At 38.9% G+C, this 24,109-nt stretch overlaps 1 protein-coding gene across 3 annotated transcripts; it reads left to right on the top strand.

The window, feature by feature from the left end:
• Positions 1-770: 770 nt before the first annotated feature.
• LOC103711698 (uncharacterized) lies at positions 771-19,444 on the top strand. 3 transcript variants are annotated; one of them, XM_008797940.6, is made up of 11 exons: positions 771-4,753; positions 5,016-5,255; positions 8,301-8,430; positions 13,195-13,347; positions 13,524-13,768; positions 13,870-13,939; positions 14,752-14,958; positions 15,513-15,748; positions 16,895-16,973; positions 17,040-17,177; positions 18,702-19,444. In XM_008797940.6, exons 1-11 carry the CDS (start codon positions 990-992, stop codon positions 18,888-18,890), a joined length of 5,451 nt encoding a protein of 1,816 aa, XP_008796162.2. In that variant the 5' UTR covers positions 771-989; the 3' UTR covers positions 18,891-19,444. The 3 variants fall into 3 exon arrangements, 2 of the variants coding, with proteins under 2 accessions (XP_008796162.2, XP_008796161.2); XM_008797939.6 differs by having other exon boundaries at positions 13,843-13,939; XR_015974273.2 differs by lacking the exon at positions 13,870-13,939.
• The last annotated feature ends 4,665 nt before the right edge of the window (positions 19,445-24,109 follow it).

Genomic DNA, 24,109 nt, shown 5'->3' with positions numbered 1-24,109 from the left:
CGCTGCACAGGAGGTGGCCCCGTTCTCTTCTTTCATACTCCAGCAGCTCCTCCGACTCCTCCGGCACGGTCAACCTCGGGCCAGATTTGAACCACAACGGTTTCTAACTCTATTTACTCTTTCTTCATGAGCTAATATCTAGATATGTTTTCAGAGTCCTTTTTTTTCAATATTTTATAATGAGATAAATCTTGATGTGACATACAACAAACCACCTTATAGCTGTTAAGCATGGAAGGGAACTCACGGTAGCCATATGATACTCCATGTAAATACTCCATGTATCGGCCAAAAACATGCACCGCTCTGTCACTATGCTCTATGCATAGTAATTTGTCGTTGTCTTTCATCTTTTATGTTAAAAGGAATCATACACATACAAATATTTATTTTCGAAAACTTCCTGTATAATTAATTTATAATTTTTATATAATATTAAAATAAATTTAAAATCAAAAACTTTATAAAAAAATGTTATATATTCTAGCACATAAAATTCATTATATTCATTCTAAATACGGATGCATGTCATTTATCAGAAATTAAAATATATTATTTATGCTTGCTGTATGTACTATTTTTTTTTTGTCAAATAACCTCTTAATGCCTTTCCAAATTCCAATCCTTTCACTAACCTTACTAATATTACAAATTGGTACATCGCACGCAAGGCGGATAATTTCAAAACGTTCATTTCCTCTCCCAAGTCCTACCGCAAATTCAAGAAAATAAAACTGGGATAAAAAAGGAAACCTAAACGCCACGTCGCCAACCCATTTCAAAACCAGACCACGAAAAAAGAATAATAAGAAAGAAAAGAAAACCAAAATAAAAACAAGAACCCACGTCGCCGCCTCCAGAAGCACAGCAGAGAGATCATCGCGAAACCCTGAAAGATCGAAGCTCTCCGCCGTCGTATCCCCGCTGTCACCGGTGATCCGGTACGCCGGGATACCGCCTGCCAGAAAGTTCATGACTCCCTCCCGGCGATGCCTCCGGCGATTGTAGATTTCCGGACACGGGCCGCCGCCTCCCCCCAGGTCCGTACCAAGCGATTTTCTTCTCAAAATCCTAGAGAAGGTCAGATCCCCGCCCCTTTCTCCCCTTTCTCCTTCGATCCCACTGGCATTTCCGCCACCGATCGCCCCTCCGCCGCCGCCTCTGCCCGCCCCATGGATCGGACGAACCTAGGGCATTCATTTCCGAGTCCCGGGAACTCCATCGATGGTGGATTCAGTGGTGGTTTCGCCTCCTCTACTCCTTCTTTCCCTCCTTCCCCATTCCCCTCGGTTTCGGCCTCCGGGAAGCCCTCGCCAGCGGCGGGGCTCTCGAAGCCACGGCTCGTGAAGGTGAGGAAGCATGTCGCGCCCCCCCGGGTGAGGCCTACTGTGGCTCCGGAGGCGGCGGACGACTCTGGGTTCAACCCGTTTCGATCGGCTCCGGCGGCCTCGGCCGCTGACGCTGCCGATCAGGAGGGTGGTAGAATGCGGGGGCTGAATGAGAAGCTTCATTCGTGGAAACCTTTCATTCCTGAATCAAGAATTAGGGTTCCTGAGAATTCAAGTGGTCCAAATTCGCGTAGTTTTGAACCTGTGAAGTCTGAGAATCCTGGTTTTGTTTTTGGTGCTGGTTCCGCCGGCGCTGCCGATCAGACGGGTGGCGGAATGCGGGGGCTGAATGAGAAGCTTCATTCATGGAAACCTTTCAAGCCTGAATCAGGAATTAGGGTTCCTGAGAATTCAAGTGGTCCAACTTCGAGTAGTTTTGAGCCTGTGAAGTCTGAGAGTGCTGGTTTTGTTTTTGGTGCTGGTTCTGCTTCGCAACCAAGTGTAATTATCGGGTCTGAGAATGCAAAAGATCGTGCATTTAGTTTTGGTAGTGAGGGAAGCCGAGGTTTTGATGCAGGTCCGTCTGTATTTGGGAGTGGTGTGAAGAAAAATTCTGATTCGGGACTAAGCTCGTCAGAGAATTTGAGTGGTCCCAATTTGGGTAGTTTTGAATATGTGAAGTCTGAAAGCTCTGGTTTTGATTTTGTTGCTCGTTCTGCATCAAACCAGAGCGAAAAGAATATTGGCTGTGGGAGTAGTGTAGATGGTGCTGCTTTTAGTTTTTGTAGTGAGGGAAGTGTTGGTTCTGAAACCGGTGGTTTTGTGTTTGGGAGTGGTGTGAACATGAGTTCTGATTCGAGATGGAAGTCACCAGAGAATTCTGGTGGCCTGAATTTGGGTAATCCTGAATCTGTGAAGTCTGAGAGTGCTGATTTTGTCTTTGGTGCTAGTTCTGTTTCAAATTCGAATAAACCAGACCGCACATTCAATTTTGCCAACAAAGATAGCAGCAATTCTGATCCATTTGCTTTTGTACCTGGGAGTAGTGTGGAGAAGAGTTCTAAATTGAGTCAGAACTTGCCAGGAAATTCAACTGGTCCGAATATGGGTAGCTTCAAAACTGGAAATTCTGAAAGCACTGCATTTGTCTTTGGTTCTAATGTGGGGTCATTTTCAGATACCAGAAGTGTTGGGTCAGGGAGTGCAGTAGGGGAAGCATCTGGTTTTATGAAAGAGGGAAGTGGGAAATCTGATTCCGGTGTGTTTGAATTTGGGAGTGGAACACAAAAAGGTGCCAGCTTAAGTTGGAACTTGCCAGAAACTTCTGGCATTCCAAACTTGGGCAGGTCTGAGTCTGTGAAGCCTGAAAATGTTAATTTTATCTTTGGCGCAAGTTCAACATCAAATATGGGATCCAGAAGTATGGGGTCAGGGAATACTCTGGGTGGTGAGTTTAGTTTTACAAGTGGGAGAAGTGTGAATGCAGACACAGACGTCTTTGTATTTGGGGGTCGTGCAAGAGAAGGTTCTAATTTGAGTCAGAGCTCATCTATTGTGTCCGAGCAGGGCCCATTCTCAAAGCTCCCTGATGAAATGAGAAAGCTGAACTTGCATAGCTCCAGTAATGAGGAGGGTTTTGAGAAGGCAAAGCAAGCTGATAGTAAGGCTAAGATTGATCATAGCAATGTTTTCATCTTTGGTGGTAACCAGAATGCTCCCAGTTCCATTGGTGGTGCTGTAAATATGCTGCCAGAGGAGATGAAGAAGTTGGATATAGGAAGTGCAAAAGCAACCAAGAATGCAAAAAATAAAAGCGTGGATCAGACCGCAAATGTGCCTGTCTTTGGAAGCAATATGAAGAAAACTTCTGCTTCAAATCAGACATCAGCCAATGCATTCAGTAGTTTTGAGAAGAACACTTGTTCAGAGCTACCGACTGGCATACAGAAGCTTAACACTGATGGTTTAAGGAATGATGATAGTTTCACAAAGACAGAAAAGGCTGATTATCAGTTCAAGGTGGATGTTAGCAATGGACCTAATGGCTTCACTTTCCTGAGTAATAAAGATGTACCTTGCTCTTTCACAGGAAATGGAGTAGATATGTTACACAATGATATGGAGAAGTTGGATATCAACAAACCAGAAAATTTAACTGGAAATATAGATCAGACAGATCATTCAGCTGGAGATGCTTATACTTCCTCCAAGTTTACTTTTCAGGCAGGAAAACAGGGTGCCAGTTCAACAATGGGCCATGATCCACCATCTAAAACACAAGAACATTTTACATCCAGTGGTGTTGCTACACCTTCTTTTTATCCATCGTCATCTGGCCCTGGTTTTCAGTCTGTTGGGACTGAGTTCACTTCCACAAGCATGCATGGAGGACTGGAAACACCACACATGGAGTTTAAACAGGACAGCCATCTGTTGTCTAAGGAGAATTTGTTTACTGGACCCCATCATAATATGGCATTCAATGTGAAAAAGGATAATGTTCAAAGTACAAGAACAAAGAAGAGGAGGGGTAAATCAAGACAATCTGTCCCAGCCCACCAGACCTTTGCTAAACCATTTATTTCAATGGAAAAGGGTCCTTTGGAAAATTTGAAACCTGAGTCGCCTGGTGGTTATTCACCAATGGATTATTCTCCTTATCAGGAGAATCAATGCTCAAGAGAAGCTTCAGTGGCATCCGGTGAGTCCATACATATGTTCTCCCACTGTGCATCAGCTGATACAGAAAGATCATTTTCTGTAGATGAAGGAGAAGAAGACTTGGTCTCTGCAGCAAAGCGCTTAGATGTCAATGAAGGTGATGTAAAACATGATAGTGATGGTTCTAGAAGCAACGTTGAGAAGAATTTTGCTGCCAAATCTTCTGTTATAGAGGAGCAAAATTCTGGACCTGGCAGAGAGAGTTTTGTTTTCAAGTCTGACAGTGTAGGTCTCAGTAGTGACACTAATAATGCTGCAATGGAAGCTGAAACTGGTCCTTTTAGCTCTAATTTCGAGAGGCAAGCAAGCGAGGGTGGAACATGCTTCACTTTTGTAACCAGCTCAGAGGACTTCGGTGGTTCAAACTTCACATTTGCTGCATCTCCTTTTGCTCAAGGTCCATTATCAGCAGCAAAGCGCCACCATAGAAGGAAAAGTAGGATGAAAACTGGTCATGATTTTTATAGTTCCACTTCTAATGCCAGTGCTCCTTTGGCTTCCCCCTCTCCAAATCTGTTTTCAGCTACCAGCACTTGTACGCAACCGGATCCTGCACAAGAAATGAAAGGCCTGCCATCTTTTCACCAGGGTGGAGATGATAGCAGAACAGAAACAAATAGAAAATCAGAGTCCAACAAAGATGACTTAACCAAAGATGTGGCAAGTGTTGCAGCAGAGGAAGCTTGTGACAAGTGGCGTCTCAGGTGTTTGTTGCTCCTCTCTCTCTCTCTCTCTCTCTCTACATTAATGGGACGCTTGCATATATTTGGCTTTGTCGTACTTATTCAGTAAGAGCGTGCTCTTGCTATTCTGATTACCCCTTGCCTCTGTGTGTGTGTATATATATATTGAGTGGTAGTTTTGATTTATAGCTACAGGCTAGGACTTCCTGGTATGGTACATGCTGCTTTATATTGAGTATGATCAAATATGATCTTTGATACTTTTCATTTTTTTGTGCATTAGGGGCAATCAAGCTTATGCAAATGGACATCTATCTAAAGCAGAGGAGTATTATACTCGTGGGGTGAATTCCATCCCTTCAAATGAAACTTCTAGGAATTGTAGTAGAGTATTGATGCTGTGCTATAGCAACCGCGCAGCTACACGGATGTCTCTTGGAAGAATGAGAGAAGCACTCAATGACTGTATGATGGCTGTTGCAATTGATCCCAGCTTTCTCAGGGCTCAAGTTAGGGCTGCAAAGTAAGGGGTTCTTGGTTCTCTCCACCATTTGACTCACCGCTATATCTTTAAACCCATTTGCAATTCATGCATCAAGTTGTTGAACATGATTATAGGCAATGCTGTAGTTATAAACAAATGATGGAAGAGTATTGAGAAATAATTACATAATTCATTTTTACTGAAAAGGCAAATGTGGAAAATAGAAGTAAAGGTCATTAAAATAATGAAAAGTATAAAATCCTTCTAGTGAATTAAAACATGATAATTTTTCAACGGTAAACAAATGCATGCACTGTAATTAAAATACTTTTCTTTTCCCCCATTAAACTTAAACTGCAAAGAAGCTAAAACATAAAAATTGTACCCCCAAAATATATATTAGAGGCAAAATTGACTAATGGGGCCATGTGCTCAATATAAACTATTAGGATAGACCCTGCTCCACAATTACTAAAGTCACCAAATATATGGAGACATAGTTCATGTACAACAATTTCACGGTGGATCATAATTTGATTCTCCATCATATGTTGGAGATAGGAAGACAAAATTGTGTTTCATTAAAAGTGGACAAAAAAGTAGGTTCAATCTCTTTATGTTTCATGAAGTTATGAAAATAAGATTATTGTCATTGGATAATGCTCTATATATCCTTTATCACAATTTGGGCCATGTCAATATATTTTATCTTCATGCTGTAGCAAGGGATGAGATTTTTTCTTTTTCTTGATTTAGGAGCAATAAGGTACTCAAGAAAGATGCATAAGTCAATTTTCAGTGCCAATTGTTCTTATCATTTGAGTTAAGAAAGATACAGATGGATATTTCTATTTGGGCGAATAGGAGGAGAAGAGTGTCAAAAGGGTAATAAGGATCTATACTCTATAGGATAATTATGTGATGAATACAGTGTAGATTATGAAAGCACTGGCTCTCCCAAGGTCGGCAGAACCTTTCTGAACCGTCTGATTCGCGGCGTATTGAGCCGTACTGGCGGCGGAACTGGACGACTCCAATAATCAAATTGAGAAACCGGCGAAGGAGGGGGAGAGAGAAAGAAAGAGAGGAAAAGAGAGGAGGGCGGGGAGGGAGAGGAAGAGAGAGGGTGGCGGAGGGCCGGGGAGTGGCCCCGCCCACCGGTTCCGTGTTTTGTCCAATAACAAGGGTCCAAGAGGGTGGAGTTTCTCCTCCGCCCATCTGCGCCCCTCCCCCCACCGTTCGCCACCCTCTGTCTCTCCCCCTCTCTTCCTCCCTCGCTCTTCCTCCCCCTCTCTTTCTTCTCCTCTCTCCCATTCTTCCTCCCCCATGTCCTCTCCACCGTGTCAGGCCGTGCTTTGTCGGCCTCCGCTGGCCTTCTCCTTCTCTCTCCCTCCCTTCTCTCTCTCTTTTCCTCTCTCCTGTTCTCCATCACCCCGCCCTCTCTGTTGTGTCGGTATGGCTCCGACATGGAACGATATGGGGCACACCATACTATGCCTCTAGGTAACCAGTACGGGCCCTGATACTGGCGCAACAATTCTTGCGCTCGCCAATTAGTCATTATGACAGTTTGGATGGTTTATGGTCAAATATATTATGTCAACCTTAGTTGATGAAAAAAAAGGTTTAGGGATTGTCAAGAATGCAATCCATAGAATCTATAATCTCTATCACAGCATTCACGATGTCAATGGGATGCATGAACGATAAATTTGGAGGTGCATCCTTGTCATGAGAGGAAGTACTCGTTAGGATACTAGATAATGTATAGAGACCTTCAAAATTAAGAAGGATCGTTCATCTTACATAAGTTTTGAGAGTGATTCCTTAAATTTGCCAGCATTACTAGCAAATAACTATGTCACTTATATAGGTTAGTAGTGATGCTATTGAAATATTGGGTGAAATAAGCACAACTTGAGGTGTCAAGTGTAGAGTAGCATATCGTGAAATTGTATATTGTTTTGCATTGCATATCCAGACATGTAAACTGAGAGGTATTGCTTTAATTCAAAAGTCAGCATCTCGCTATCGTTGCTGGTGGAATTTTTACAATTGTTCATGACTTGTATACAAAAGAGTCCCTTTTTTGGAAAAGAAGACATCAAATCTCTGAAACTTCATTTAGTTCCATGGAGTTTGTTACTAGTACATAGAGGTGAACTGTTATACTTAAAATTGAGTCAGTACTTTTTATAGAGAAACCTTCTGCCAGGTGCAAGAACCCCCTATTCTGCACTTCTTTATGTATCTTTAGATATTCCATGCCTTTGTGTGCTTAGTGCTGGCATGGTGTGACAATCTATATGTATCATGCTTAAATTCCTGGCCTTGGGTCTCTCACATGAAGATTGTCATGGCACTTTGATCTCCACCAGGAAGCTTTGTGCAGGTAGATGGTAACCAGTGCTAAATGCCATGTTCCTACTCAAGCAAGGAGAATGACTGCATAGTAACTAGAACCTACTGCCCCGCTGCACTGCACCAACACGCTAGAGAGAGAGTTTCTAATCTAATGAGTTATGCAGCAATGAGAAATTTAATGTGGCAAGAAGGTTTCATGTGGGCCATGATGTTATTATGTTATTTAATTAATTCATGCGAGTTTGAGTAGGAGATTGAGGATGTGGACACGTAGATAAGCACGTCTAAAATTGTGGATAAATTAAGTGTGCAATTCAAATCATTTTTTTGAACACATTTAACAGTTGTCATGACCCAGTCATGGTCACTGACTTAGCTGAATAATTATTAACAATTGGTAATTATAAATGGATGGGCCTTGGATGGTCAAATACCAATGATAGAGGCAGTGTCGGTGAAGATTTTATTTGTCAACTGCTTGGTGGTTTCATGATGCAAACAAATCAGATCTCTAAGTTATGAGAAACATTTAAATTATCAAGTGGTCATTGTGTTATGCTTTGTTTCATGTATTCATAAACTGTCTTTTCTTATTTTGCATACTGGTGTTATTACTTTGGACTTAATAAAATATATTCTTGCTCTATGATCCATTGTCTCTTTTTGAGTGCTTTAGCAACCAAAAGAGTGCTAAACTATTTGATTGATTCACAAATGTAGTTGTCATCTTGCGCTGGGTGATATTGAAGATGCATTGGAGTATTTTAAGAAGTGCTTGCAATCAGATGATGATGCTAGTTTGGGCCAGAAAATCTTATTAGAAGCTTCTGAAGGTCTGCAAAAAGCTCAGGTAGCCAACCTTTCTACCACTGGTTGTATCTTTTGATTAACAACATAATATATTTTAAAACTACTGTCTTTGATACAAATCCTCCTTTCTTTACCCCACAGATTTAGATATAAGATCTTAGACAAAAGCTATCAAATTGAACATATTTTCTTGTCTATGCATCAAACAAATGAATCATTATTTATATGTAGCATAAATGGCAGCTAAGGTCATCTTCTTAAAAATGGAGCTTGTAAAATGAACAAGAGCATCCTTGTTTCGAATGTTGTGGTTATTTCTGCCAAATTTCTATAGTTAAACAATGGATGTAGGCAAGGTTAGCTGAACTAGTACCAGGACTTGTGTCAGTCAGTTACTGGTTTGTGCGGTACTGGTTCAGTACAGGGTGAATCAGGCGGTTCACCTCAGTCCAACAAACCATGATTTAAGCCTTTTGAGATATTGAAAGAGAGCCCCAAGGGTTGGGGGGGGGGGGTGCAAACTGGTTTGAACCGGTTCTTGGTTCGCACTGATTATGCTTTGAACTGCCTAGTTTAGAGTGGTTCGCGCTATTTTTTAAAAAACAACACCAAACCGTTCCGGTTCTATGCTGGTTCGGTTCGGTATAGGGTGAACCGGGTGATTCGGCCCGGTTCCATGGATCATGGATGTAGGCAGCTTAGTCTTGGTGTCCGATTTGGAATAGCACATGTATAGCACATGTACCATTTTACGCACATGTACAAATGGAATTCAGATTAGTTGACTAAGAAATGCTGATTCAGTTGCCTTACATTATCTTTAAGACAAATGTCCCTGAAAACATATAAGTTAAATCAAGAAAGAGTGTAATACTTGAGTCAATGTTGAATAGTTTATTGTGTGAAGGGTACATATATGTGTGAGTGTGTGTCAAAGCTGCTTGTGAGAATGTGGAGTATTAATGTCAATGATATGGCAACATATGCATTTTTTAGCTGTAAGGAATCTTCTATATATAGTCACAGCTGTGAATTTGCATGGAAATGTTATGGTCCATTATGGGAGCTGATTCTTGGAATTGGTCTATTGGGTTAATCTGCAAGCATAATGTTAGTAAATTAATGAAATTCCTCTTCAAAGGAGTTCTTTTTTAATGATGGACCCCATATATTTGATTGGTGTGACTACAATTGACTTCTTGTCAGTTCAACTCTACATAGACCTTCTTCCAGAACAGTGCAACTTTGATTCCAAGAAGTGAGGTGCAGAGCCTTTTTTTTTAATTTGAAATCCAACAGTAGAAGATAAAAGAGTTACTTTTATGCTACTTTTCTTCGTAACTTTGCACGACATGAGTGTGGCTAAAATGAGAATGTTGAGATAAATGTGTGATAATACAAGAAAAGATAGAATAAGAAATATCATTCGTGAAAAGGTAGAGGTAGCACCAATTGAGGACAAATTGAGAGGATGACTTAGATGATTTAGATATCTACAAGATAGGCTGTGGAATGCACGAAAGAATGATTTGATACGTGTAGAAGGAAAGAGGGGTAGAGATAAACCAAAAATTATATGGGATGAGGTAGTAAGGAAGGACTTGGTATCGCTATATTTTTCAGGAAACGTGGGCCCAAATAGAGCAGAATGGAGAAAAAAGATTCATGTAGCCAACCTCAACCAGTTTGGGATTAGGGCTTAGTTGAGTTGTGTTGCATTAATAAAATGTATTCTTATTCCTTAAATAATTTGCCATTATGTGCTTGAAGATAGTAGGATTATCAAAGAGGTTACTTAGTGTTGGCGATATTGCATCTTGATGTAGTTTATCAAAGAACATATTAGAGTTGAACTATATAGGGATCTTTGTCCCTAAATTCCATTTCCTCGGCAAGCTTATGTAGAACATAATATTCGAGGTTTACAACATTATTTTATTGTTTTTTATGGAGGTAAATCCTTTGATGTTCCATGAGAAAGTTGGAGTGCGATAAAACACTTCGTGGACAAGGATTTGTAAAGAAAGGGTTAAATTCTATATTTTGTCGTTTCTATGCTTTGGACTTGAACATTATTTTACATAAGAATTTATCTCAAGTAACCAAAATATCGCATATATGAGTGGTGCCCCTTCTGAGGGTGTTTCTGTCTTTTGACCACTATAGTGTAACAACCTAGTAATACTTAATGCGAAAATGTGTTCCCATGGCTGAATTTTCAATGCATGCGTCCCCTTCTTCTTGTTTTTCTCCTTTCTCCTCTCTCTCTCTCTCTCTCTCTCTCATCCATCCTCATGTATGCTTCTTGTATGAATGCTGTCCGCCATTTCTTCTTTTTTTTGTATAACTTGCTGCATGTAGACTCATTTTCTTCTGGATATTGGATTTTTATAAGACTGGTTGAGTCAAGGCTTCTCAGGGTTGATATTCATATCTGAGGCATTCATCTATTAAGATTTAGGCCAGTTGATAGGATGTTGAATCATCTCAGTTACTGCAATCTGAAACACAATTCCGGGATTTAGGTACTTGATTTGATAACAAAATTTGTATAAAGAGTATATCTAGGACTAATAAAAGTTATAACAGGATTAGTTTCAAAAAATTAGGAAAATCTTACACATCCGATATCCAGCTATGCTAGAAGTGGCAGAAAATTTAGATCAAATTTTGTATATGCTTTTAGTTTTTTCCCTAATTGTTGAACTATGTGACTTTTTTCTAACAATATTCTGTCTCAGTGTACAAGTGATATTGATGCAACCCAAGATAAGAATTGAAGATTTCAGGATGAATAATCAGATCTCTAGAGTGATATATGAGAAGATTTATATCAAATTCACACCAAAGTTGATATCACCAGATACAGAGGATGATGTGGCTTGGGTAGGGGTCTTTTAAAGCCCTTCCAAGTGTGTCCACACTTTTGACCATTTAGATTCATAAATTATAGAAGTCTGCCTCGCTTGATTCCTTCCATCTAGGAGTCTATGATAGGCCAAGAGGATTAGAACATGATATAGAGACATATATGCAGTCTATGAAGATTGTGTCGGCTAATGATATGTCATATATGTATTCTAAGTGCATATGTGTTTGTATGGTGACATATTAAATTAAATATACAGGATTGTATTACCAGTCCTCGTAGGAACGAATGTAGATTCCGTAACATTTGTTCACTGTATATTTATACTGAATTTTGAACCTAACCACAACGTTAAATACACCTAGGGGCTGTTTGTTTGCCTGCAAGTCAAATATAGGTTGCAATTGGAAATGCTGTAGTTGAAATTACAGCTGCAAAAACTGTTTCTGTTTGGTTATTTGTAATTGAAAAGTTGAAATACAATCCCATCTATTTTATTATATGATGTTGAAAGAGATGTGGTGACCCTAAAAATGATATGATAAAGTTATCCCCATGGAAACGGTGAACTATCTACTTCTCTATTATATATAATAATGATCACACTATTTTTATTGCTATAATAAAAATAATAATGCTATTAAATTATTATAACACTAATTGCTATAGTAATTATATCTCGAGAGAATAATTTGATATTATAATTATTAGATATATTATTATAGTCATAAATATATTTATAATATGTATTATTATAATAATTAATAATTATGACATAATAATTACAATTATACTATATATAGATTAGACTAATAATCATCATGATACAATAATAATAATTAAATAAGTGTATTATGATCATAATAATAATAGTTATTACTAGTAAATGATTATTATAACATTGTGGCAGTAGTTATTATTGTTACATACCTTTTTCTATTCTTGTATAATAATTATCATATTATTTTTCTAATTTAAATAAAAGTATTTTTATTATTAAATTATTATTATTAATAGTTTCTGTAATAATTATATCATTATAAAATAATTTGATATTGTAACAATTAGATATATAATTAAATATATTTCTTGTATGTATTACTATAATAACTATTAATTATTATATACTGTAAATTGTAGTATAATAATTATTATCATATTATATATAGATTATCATAAGAATCATTATGATGCAATAATAATTAAATAAGTATATTATTATCATTATAATATAGTTATATTATTGATATTATAACAATGATTATTATAATAATATACTATTATAAAATTTATTTGATATTGTAATAATTGTAATAAATTTAGGTTTTATAATACATTAATTAAAATAATATATTTAATATATTTAAATTATATAATATTAAATTTCAATGGTTGGAGAGTAGTGCAGCCAATTTTGCTTGCAGTTCCAAGTACAATATTCAGGTTCTTTTTCTCAGTTCACATGTAACCTGCAGCTATGATTTTAGCATTTGCAACTACAACCTACCCTATTGCAGGAAATGAGACAATCTTTCGGAAAAACTTGAAAACAACTAAAGGACATGTACAGGTTGACTGAATAAAAATCCATTCCAACCATGACTACTAACCCCTGATGAAGGTTAATGCGTGTTTCCTTGTATAATTTGTTCCATGTGACACAATATTCTGATTTAATCATGACCAACTTTCATCTAAAGTTTGTTACTATTTCCATAATGTTTCCTTCTAACTTGCAACATTGTATTCGTGAAAACAAGAGTATCATAATTCATATTCCTCTCGTTTTTGTTGTTTATTGATCAATAAATTCTTTTTATCAAGGGAAATAGTTATGTCATTTGTTTTTGCCATGCTAGTAACCTATAGTCTACTCCTTTTTATATAATTTAGTCTATAATTTGATGAATAACAAGTGTTGTCCTTGTTTGACAGCAAGTGGCTGATTATATAGTTCAGGCTAAGGAACTTATACGAAAAAGAACACCTAATGAAGTGACAAAGGCCTTACAGTTCATCTCCGAAGCCCTGTCAATAAGTCCTCATTCGGAAAATTTGATGGAGATGAAAGCAGAGGCTCTATTAATGGTGTGTGGTTTTACTGTTTGTTATTAAAGTAGTTTATAGTAGCACCATAAACATTCTCTTCCTCATTATCTGTTAGGTGTATCAGATACCCATTTGAATCATCCCACTTCAACATATAATATCATGATATACTATCTGTTTTTTGTTGCTAACTTGTTATCGTTGCGCACAACCAGCTGCATAAGTACGAAGAAGTAATTCAATTGTGTGAAGAATCTCTGGATTCTGCCAAAAGAAATTCTTTCTTGGCTGGCTCAGATGATCAACTTGAGAATCTAGATTCCTCTGGATACACGAAAAGTTCTTCGGTGAGGCTTTGGAGGTGGCGCCTCATCTCCAAGTCTTACTTTTATTTAGGAAAACTTGAGGAGGCTCTCGAGTTGCTAAGGAAGCATGAACAAGTGAAACCCATTGGAGAAAGGTATTGCTTGATTCATAATCTATCCCTCTCATGATTCATGCCCATCAAAGTTTATAGCTTTTTCTTGATGTTAGCTTTCTACTGCAAATGAAAACTAGCAGATGTGGAGATAAGTCTGCAGAAACTTCCGCATCATTTTTTGTCACTGTACGTGAACTATTGCGGCTTAAAGTAAGTCTGTTTATTTCCTCAATGATAACTGAGTATAGTTCTTGAACTATAAAAAGAAAAATGCAATTCTAGTAATGTAGTTTTCATTGATGAACCGGATATGTTTGTCTGAATAACCCTTTTCTGTCATAGAGGAATTTTTTTTTTCTTATTTATATTTGTGCATGTGGGTGGGTGGGTGGGTGAGCAGGCAGGTGTGTGTAAGCATGCGGCTACTTGTGTGTATCTGTACAGGCATGCCCAGTGGAGATAATATTATACACATTACAATATTTTGATCTTTTTCTTAGGCTGCAAACATGTAGAAGAGGGATTTAGCGTCAAACTTATGGGCTTCATCTTGTTATTTATGTTATATATGCCAAGGGATGTTACTGTTGTAGCGATGGCTGTTCGCTTCAGTTTGGCATGGCTTCGCCGACATGTATGTTTCATTTATTATTGTTGCCCGTAATTGGTCTGACCATGAATGCAGGTCTACAGATGTTGATTTGGCAGGTTCATTTGTCTGCTTATATGCTGTTAACATGTTTTGTATATGCGAAAATACCTGAAATGGTTTAGAATCAGCCAGGCAATTTTATAATGTTTACATATATGTTGCTCCCTGCATGAAGATGTAGAATATCTTATTAACTAATTCTGCCTAGTCCTTTACTAGTATTTACAGTTTTTTATGGTTGTTTCTTTGAAATATTTCTGAGTTTTTTATCCTTGAAAAATGTATTAGCTATAGCCTATGAAAGGTAGAATTTCTTGTGCCTCATTTGCAATCTGTTTATTGTTTATTATTATTTTTTTTTAATTTGCAGGCTGCTGGGAATGAAGCATTTCAATCAGGAAGGCATTTGGAGGCAGTGGAACATTATACTGCTGCTTTAGCATGCAATACTGAATCACGCCCTTTCACAGCGATATGCTTTTGCAATCGTGCTGCAGCGTACCAAGCCCTAGGCCAAATCACAGATGCCATCGCTGACTGCAGTCTAGCAATAGCTCTTGATCCTAGTTATCCAAAGGTTGGTTACATACAGGATGGAACATGCACCCTTATGTATTATTTTTTTGGCGGCAATGTTTGGGTTAAAGTTTTAAACTCCACACTGTATAAATTATGTTGTATCGCATTGCCTTGTTGATTAACACCAGCTAACTTGTGTAAATAGTGATGCGGATTCCTTTCGTATTGTTGTATCTTACTGATCCATTATGTGTTTATTTATAACTGATTCTTGTACTTCTGTATTTTCTCTAATCATTAATTTAAAATGGGGTTTTGTTTTTCAATCCTTTGCTGCAGATAGGCATGCTAGTTTGATAAATGTTGTCATTTCTCTTTGCTGCAGATTGGCCTTATGCCAAAGATCAATAGGTTATTCTAACACCTTTCCAGGATAAGTTCTAGGGTATAATGTTGGTCTACATACTTGTTGAAAGTGGATGTACGAAATGGTGTTATTAATCCACCAAAGAAAAACAATATCATGGTCATTTTATTCTGTTTCATTTGCATTAGGTTTACGACAAGGTACTGTAGAAGATATTTATTTTAATCACCAGTATTGCATTGCAGGCTATTTCTAGAAGGGCAACCTTACATGAGATGATCAGGGACTACGGGCAGGCAGCTGATGATCTCCATAGGCTAATATCCTTCCTTGAAAAGCAATTGACAAATAAAGGCAATCAGTCCGGATCAGTGGGAAAATCAACTAGTAACAATAATGATCTAAAGCGAGCCCGTTTACGGCTTTCTTCAGTGGAGGAGGAGGCTAGAAGGGAAACCATGTTGGATATGTACATGATTTTGTAAGTTATTGGTTAAACCTATCCTGTACAATTGCATCTTTTCATAATTTGTGCATTGTTCTGCAGAAACCATTTTTTAAAATTCTCTGAACAGTGTTTTACTACTGTAGTTTTAATTTATGTTATACATGTTATATATGACCTACTTTTTGACTGCTTTTTTTCCCTGTTCAACTGTTAGGCAGGGAGTAGGATCAATTGTTGTTTTATATTGTTATTGCATATACTTGTTGTCCACCTGGAAAGCAATATACTCTTTGTACTGCTTGTCTACTTAGTAACAGTGGTATCATCATTATTTATGTAATAAATGGATAAGCTAAAGGTCTATTTAGTTGAAAATAAGGGGCCCATCTGCAAGTTCAATTGTTGCAACTGAGGCTTTTTCTGATGTTTGGTTCACTTTAAGTGCACCGTCACATGTAACTTCCATTTTTAAAGTGCAGCCTAAATGCTGCAACCTTACTTGTAGCAAAGCATCTGTTATCGAGTTGAAGAAGCTGAGAACAGTCATGGGAATTTTTGAGAAGTTACATATATATGTAACTTTAGATGTGGTAGTTTCAGCTCTGGGCAACTCTGCTTAGCATCTAGAGTTACTGCAATGAAACAAGCTGTGATTTCAATGTTGTCAACTCAAATATGCAGACATGCTGTAAAATTATGGAGTTCCTGTGTGGGATTTATAATTTTGTTTATGAGAAATGTTTTGGTACACTACGTGCTTTGATTTGTTGTTAGATTATCTTTAGTATTTTTGGAGTCTAGGAGTGCACGTAGGTTGCATCTAATCAATGTTAAGCTTAATTGGAACATCTTTTTTCTCGGAAAGTAATTAGAGCATCTTTTATCATGCCTCTATGGTCAGAATTTGTTCTTACTGGCCCAGATATGGTCAGTTTCCTTGTCTTCTGTTCTGAACATCTGGACCTAACTGCTTCCTGGATGAGCAAGACCCAGTCTTGGATCTTAGTCAGCAGGCCTGAGATATGGTCTCATGTTTGGTTAATTTTTGAGTCTGGTTAGGCTTGCTCCTAGTTTAACTTCTATCATGGCAGCCATAATAGATCTTCTGTTGTTTTGGCAGCTCGGCATGAAAAGGTTTGTCTGTCCTGGTCTTTATAATCACTTGCTCCCTATGTGCAGGGGAATTGAACAATCAAGCTCTGCAGCTGATGTGAAGAAGGCATACCGCAAAGCTGCACTCAAACATCATCCGGACAAGGTCTTTATATCTGTTTGATGCATAGAAACTTAATGTTTTATTTTCCTGATGAACTTGGCTCTGTAGGCTGGTCAGTTCTTAGCAAGGAGTGAGAATGCTGATGATGGGCTTTGGAGAGAAGTCGCTGATGAAGTCTATAAAGATGCTGATCGATTATTTAAAATGATAGGAGAGGCATACACCATACTTTCAGACCCTGCCAAGGTATTCACTTATAAACTTAATTGTATTATTTATTGATGTATAGGTCTGATTTAGCATTATCTGTGACACCTTTTGTAAAAAGAGTTGGTTTAACTTGTGCACAAGAGACAAAACGAAAAGAAGCAAACAGCTAGGAGATGTGGATAAACAATCCTCTCTTTTATGTTTGTAGTAATGTATAAGACATGGGGTAATGATGGTGGGAATTAATGATATGAAAGATGATGATAAAGAAATGTGACGGATGGGGAATAGGATAATAATAGTTAGGTTTCTGTTAGAGAGGAAATTGTTGTTGTTGGTATGACTCTAGGTCAAACTGGAGAAAGGACTACAAGTTGAATCAGATGGATGCATGGATATGCAAATTTTTATTAGAAAGTATATTTTATTAATCTATGAATATTTTATTGTTCACAAAAGAATAGGAGGAAATGAGAGTTTCATGGAGCAAGGATTCACAGAGCAAAATGTGAGTAGAGCAATAATTAATGCCAGTTTTGAATCTGCGACATACGATATTTCAGAAGTAAAATACATATTATAAAAAGAAAAACTGCTATAGTTAGCAGCTGGCTCATTCAAAAAAAAGAAAAGAAAAGAAAAAAAACCTTTTTAGATAAATAGAAATCTTTCAAATGTTGTGAAATAATGTCAATGTTGAGCCTGCCTGCTGAAAATATTCTAATGTTATGGATGTATCACTGGTCTTTGGTCAAATCTGACTCTGATTCTGCTTGGTCCAGCAATTAAAGTATATTTAAACTTTAAAGGTGCTCCTGCTACTAAATAATTCTCAAGAATTACTGTTTTGACCCCAGAGAATGCCTCTACTTTAAGTTGTTTGCTCCCTTATAACTAACACTTTGAGTTATTCTGCTTAAAATAGGCAGTTGATGAACAAATTTAACTAAAGACATAAAAAATCTAACAAAGCTGCAGTTGATGGCTCAAGTAGGCTAAGGATAAACATCTTTAGCTAACTGATACTTGTGCTTCCTAATTTTGAGACCAATGCTTTGGCACCCTTGCACCAAAAATTGCTTCTACATATGCTCTCGGTTCAAGCTACTATATTTGGACCACCTGAGATGTGCATGTAGAAGTATCAGAATCTATGAAGAGAGTTGGAGGAATATGGTGAACTTAATATAATGAGATTCTTTAGCTGATGGAGAACCATTGCATAATTGAATGATAAATACTAGATGATATGATTCAGACTAAAGGCATTTCGCTTAAATTGCACTAATCATAATGGAGTTGGACAACTGAGGCATTCTGTGAAGCTATGGAGGCCGTCAGAAAAAGAAATCTGTTATGATCTGCGATATACATATTTACATTGTGGCAATCGTAAGAAAACTTCATGAGCCTCACCCCTTACGGAAATTGGTAAATTTCATTGTGACATCAAACCAATTTACTTGCTTATACATGATGTTACTTGTGATTCAGTAGTAAAACATTTTTTGCGTTGGCTTTGTCACCAAAAGGTGCATGTTTTATGTTGTCTCTTTGCAGCGCCTGCAATATGATGCGGAAGAGGAGATTAGGACAACCCTGGAGAAGGGTTACAATATGAACAGGACATCTAAGAACCCCGCAGATAACTACAGCAGCCAGTATGAGAAGAGTAGTAACATGCGTCAGTGGCGGTCATATGGAAGTCCACATAAGCGATGGTCAGAATATACACGTTCCAATAGATAGTTTTTCCGACATTCAAGTGATGGGACAAAACGTATGATCTAGAAGCATCATTTTTTGGATTCCTTTCAAAGTTTTGCCTCGGAGGACAGCCATATTGGTGCTGAATCCATTCTAAATGATGAAGATGGTCTCTGGGATGAACTGATTAAAATTATCTAATACCTCATATATATGGGAATGAACATGTAATCACGAAGCTCATCATTTCCTCTCACGGATTTTATGGCAGCAGACTCACTTGAGTTGTAGATACGGAGCTTACTGACACCAAGAAGTGATCTATTCTGTCAAAGTTCGGCCATCAAGTGACGGTTTTTGAGCCACCTGGTTGCATTGGTCGGAGCCAAGATTCTTTTCTCCCCTAGTTTGATTGTAGGGAAGATGTCTAGCAAGAGAGACATTTCTTATTGTTCTTCATCTCCTGATCAAGTTTTGCTTGTGATTGTACCAAGTGCTAAACAGAGATGGAAGCTTTGGATGTGCTTGTTGGTAGCATCATGATTTAACCTGTAAATTGAGTAAGCTGTTGTTTCATTTATGGTGTTTTTGAGTTATTTCAGCTGTTATTGTTGATCTTGTTGCTGAAGAACATGTATTTTAATCTGATGAATAACTAGAACATTAGATGCAAACAAAACAGGCACAACTTGAAGGTGGGAATTTTATTATCCTAACCAAATCCTTTAAAAGGATTTAATGTGCTCTTTTCCTTTGGCAACATAAAATGGATAAGAGATCTAACCAAGAAGTTGAATTAGGGCCTCAGAAGTGGGTTGGAAACTCATCTTGCTCGCACCGATACGATCGCTGGGAGAAGCAGGAGAGGAGCCCATATTTAACCATTGTTTTTTCAATTGGAGCAAGTTTTTGTGTCTATACCTTGAGCTGCAGGTGGGATGCAGTGTTCGAATCTGACATGATGTTGGATCCCTGGCCGCCTGTTTGTTTCTGCTATTGCTTAAAAAGCAATTTGTCGAGCGGTAGTCGCTAGAGACCTGTTTTGAACGGCCGCTGCCATCTGAAAATAGCTCAGATCATGTCTCCGGAATGGCAGCTCAAATCATAATGACGGCCGCCTCTGAAACTTCGTAATGGCTGCTACAACCTCTTTTTTTTTTTTTTTTTTTTCTTTTTTTTTTCTTTTTTTTTTTTTTTTGCTAAAACAGGTGATTCATATTAGTCGGGTACGAATACACCCAGAAGCGTCTGCAAACAAAATGTCCCGGAAAGCACCGGGTAAATCATCCTCACCAACCCATAGGGTATCTCCCGAGTGGCGAGCCACATATGCCGCCACCCAGTCCGCGGCCCCGTTGGCCTCCCGATATATATGCATAGCCCGAAAGGTGATCCCCTCCCCTACTATCGACCCTATATCACGAAGCAGAGGATGCACCCCTCCTCCGTCCCTGTGAGGGCCCTGCTGGGCCCATCTGATCACCGTGGACGAGTCGCCCTCCAGAAGGATAGCGCTCGCCCGAAACACACGCCGCGCATGTCGCAATCCCAGCCAAGCCGCTCGCATCTCTGCCCCTGGGACCGAGGTATCAAAGATCTGACACCCCCCTGCTGCCACCATGGCTGCTGCAACCTTTCAGCTGGCCCCCGGGTATAAGTCGCGGGCACCATTTTTTTAATTTTTTTCGCGCACGCACCCCCCACCCCACCAGGCTCCCAGACTCAAAAGTCAAAAAGTCTTCCTCTACCAGGGAGAAGACCTAAATCTCATCTCTAAAATCCGGATCCAATACTCTTACAGAGTCTTTCTATACTCTTATGAAGTGTCCTACTAAGAGCCAACTATAGAGTCCATATGGTCGCGAGAGATTATATGGAGGGAGATTTACTCCTATACACTGATGGTGTGGAATGCGGTCAAGTGGGCGGCGAGTGATGGACGATCCATTGATGCCCTGGAGGATAGCTAGGTATTTGAGTAGGCGCTCTATCGAATTCCAACTCTATTTGATCAAGCAAGGTTGGAGGGTCGGCGAGTCAGCGATTTGATGGTCTTGGGCCGGAGTAGGTGGGATAAGCCGCTGGTTAGGGAGATTTTTTGGGGTGCAGTTGGCCAAGAGAATTTTAGCTATTCTATTACCTGCGAGGGAGACGCCAAACATATTGGTTTGGGCGGTTACAGGCAAATCCATGGTACGTACCACGGACATACATGAGGTGATGGGAGGGCAAACTGCTAGGCAGGTGGATTTGGAGGATGCGGGTACATACCTGTGTGGCTTTATTTCTATGAAAAGTGGTATGGAGATGTCTACCTACTAGGAGTGTGTTGGCGAGGAGGGGTGTTCGGATCACTCCGAGTTGTACCTAATTCTCGGATGTGGAGGAATTCATCAGTCATGTGTTGCTTGGATATGAGTGGGCAGCACAAATCTGGAACTGGACTGGCTTTCCCCAGCGTCAGGCTATTCGATCTGCAGACGACCTCCTACACCAACTGAAGGAGGCTAAGTGGAGCCTGAAGACGATGGCGTGGGGGGATCAAGTTGGCCTATTTAGCATATCATATATGGTTGGACAATAACGCTTGGATCTTCGAAGACAGCCGCGAGCCTCCGTGGACTGTCATAGAGAGAGCCCGCCTCCAGGCTGTTGAGATCATTGGGGCCACTACGGCGAGTTTTATCTGGGATGGGAGTCTCCTACTCTGTGACATCCATCAGATGCTGAGAGACCGTAGCGTCTTTCAGATAATGCATATCTACCGAAAGGCGAACAGAGCAGTAAACTGGATCGCTTCCTATGCTGCGCAGTACTTCAAAGAGACACGATGGCCACACCAGGGGGCACCCCCCTTGCAATTGTGCCAGATTGTAGCTATTGACTTTGCTGGCTGAACCTATACTAGAGCAGGGTGAGCAGTTGTTGTACCAAAAGAAGAAGGAGAAGAAGAAGAGAGAGAGAGTTCTGCCATGGCAGGTGCAATTTTATCTTCCATCATATCAATCGCCAGCAAGCTGGCAGCAGCTCCGATACGAGGATCATCATCACTAAATCCATTCAGCTGCGTCCAAGAAGATCTCAAGCATCCGAGGAGGACACTGCTGAGAATCCAAGCAGTTGCCGAGACGAGTCAGTGAAGCTGTGTCTGCATGAGCTCAAATCACTAGCTGACCATGCCGAGGACGTGCTGGATGAGTACAGCTACGAGCTGCTGCGGATCCAAATAGAAGGCAGGAAACGCGACGAGGTAATCCCTCGTCTTCAACTCATCTTCCATTTACTGCAGGCATGGCAGATAGAATTAAGATCAGGAAGAGCTTCGGTGACATTGCAGAGGAGAGGGATGCCCTTCGTCTAAGAGAAGAAGATGGAGAGATTCGATCACTCACAGAGTTTATGGTCGAGGCGGTGAGAAGAGAAAGCTGACTGAATTGTTGCCATGCAGTGAAGATAGGTTTTCAGTCCTTTCCCATAATTGGCATGGGAGGAGTCGGTAAGACTACGCTCGCTCAGCTTGTTTTCAATGATCCCATGGCATGTCAAGAACTCAGCACAAAGATATGGGTTTCTGTGTCTGAAGATTTCGATGTGATAAGGATAATGCAAACAATCATTAAATGAACTACTTCGACTACTATGAGTGCTGATGATCATACCGAACTTGACAATCTTCATCATACTCTCAAGGAAGCATTAACAGGAAAAAGATTGTTGCTTGTACTAGATGATGTGTGGAATGAGAGGCTGGGTCTATGGGAAACACTTCGAGCCCCTCTATTTGATGCATGGACTGATAAAATCATAGCAACCACAGGAAATGAATCAGTTGCTACGATGATGCACGCTTGGGCTCATTTCAAGGACAAGGTTGGATTATGATCGATGCTCCACCAAATTTACGAGCAATTGGCCGTCAGATTGCTCTGAAGTGGCTGCAAAGACTTTGGGAGGCCTTCTACGCTTTGAAACTGATGAAGAAAGGTGGAAGGAAATTGCAGAAAGTGAGCTGTGGCATTTATTTGATACACCATGCAACGAAGCTTCATTTCATATAAAGTAATTGTATTAACGTTCGCTCAAAAATCTTGTTCTTAGACTGCATTTTTTGAGCATCGAGTCACGAAAACACCATCTTAAATCAATGATGAAGTACAATTTCATTCAAAATAACAACAAATTAACCATGCGAAGTGAACATTTTCACTGCAATTATGAACTCCTTAAAATTTTAAACCATAACAATCCAAATTCATACCTAGAGAAGGGCCTGGAGGTCATAACCCTCAAGGGGCTCCACCCAAGAGAATGTGAATCTGACCCAGGAAAAGCTATGGAAAGTTCTCATGGTTGGGGTCAATAAAAGAAAGCTAGGGCCTGCATCATTTGAGAGCGTTACCCTTATCATGTGGAGGTCACTTGAAGGGTGGTAGATTTGCCCAAGGAAAGCCAGGGGACCTGCAGAGGGAGAGGAGAAAAGCGAGGCGAGAAGAGCCATGACGCGAGAGAGAGAGAGAGAGAGAGAGAGAGAGAGAGAGAGAGTATACTTTGTTTTTTAATTTAAACTTTCATTAACATGTGTACCCATTAATTAGAGATTAATTTAAGTAAAAAAAAATAAGATAAATCTATTTCTACTATTAACTTTTCTTTTCTTTTTTCTTTGTTTCCATAAAAAAAATCAAATCATAAATGGTCTTCTGATGCGCATAGCAAATAAAGAAAATTTTTTTTATGTATATACCCTCCTAAATATATGAAATTACATGAATACCATCATAAATTACTATTTGCTTGTATATCTTTCTTTTTTTTTTCTTTTTTTCATATATACCCATACACATCGTTAAAAAAAATAGCTTAAAAATAAAATGACTAAAATACTCTTGGATGGATAGGCAGAAAAAAGTTATAAGCCCTTAAATAGATATGAAGAAAAAAAGATTACAAGGATATAGACACAAATAATAACTTTACAAGCGTATTAATGCAATTTCTCATATTTAGAAGAGTATAAATACAAAAAAAATCATTAAAAAAAGATCAAAACTCGGCTGAAACTTGCTAAGTCTTTTATGATTCAAATGGATTGACAAATCAAAAAGAAAATTGAGCCACATTATCAATTTTCTTTTTAAGATCGTGACTTAGTCAAGTTGGAATATTGGATGACCATTTGGTAATGCTATTCTCCATTTGATTTTAATATAACTATCATTATTAAATCTATGACACCTATATATTCTTCATAATTTTTAAAA

Source organism: Phoenix dactylifera, chromosome 17, assembly GCF_051530095.1.
Source record: "Phoenix dactylifera cultivar Ajwa chromosome 17, Ajwa_hap1_PhDact_Kaust_v1.1, whole genome shotgun sequence".
Classification (NCBI taxonomy): domain Eukaryota; kingdom Viridiplantae; phylum Streptophyta; class Magnoliopsida; order Arecales; family Arecaceae; genus Phoenix; species Phoenix dactylifera.
The sequence above is the reverse complement of the archived record's forward strand: the minus strand, read 5'-3'. Positions and strand labels throughout refer to the sequence as shown.

Coding starts and splice junctions, on each gene's coding strand:
- LOC103711698 (XM_008797939.6), top strand. CDS start 990: ATGCCTCCGGCGATTGTAGATTTCCGGACACGGGCCGCCGCCTCCCCC. Junction 13,348..13,523: donor AAGCAGAGGCTCTATTAATG/GTGTGTGGTTTT, acceptor GCGCACAACCAG/CTGCATAAGTACGAAGAAGT. Junction 17,178..18,701: donor TACTTTCAGACCCTGCCAAG/GTATTCACTTAT, acceptor GTCTCTTTGCAG/CGCCTGCAATATGATGCGGA.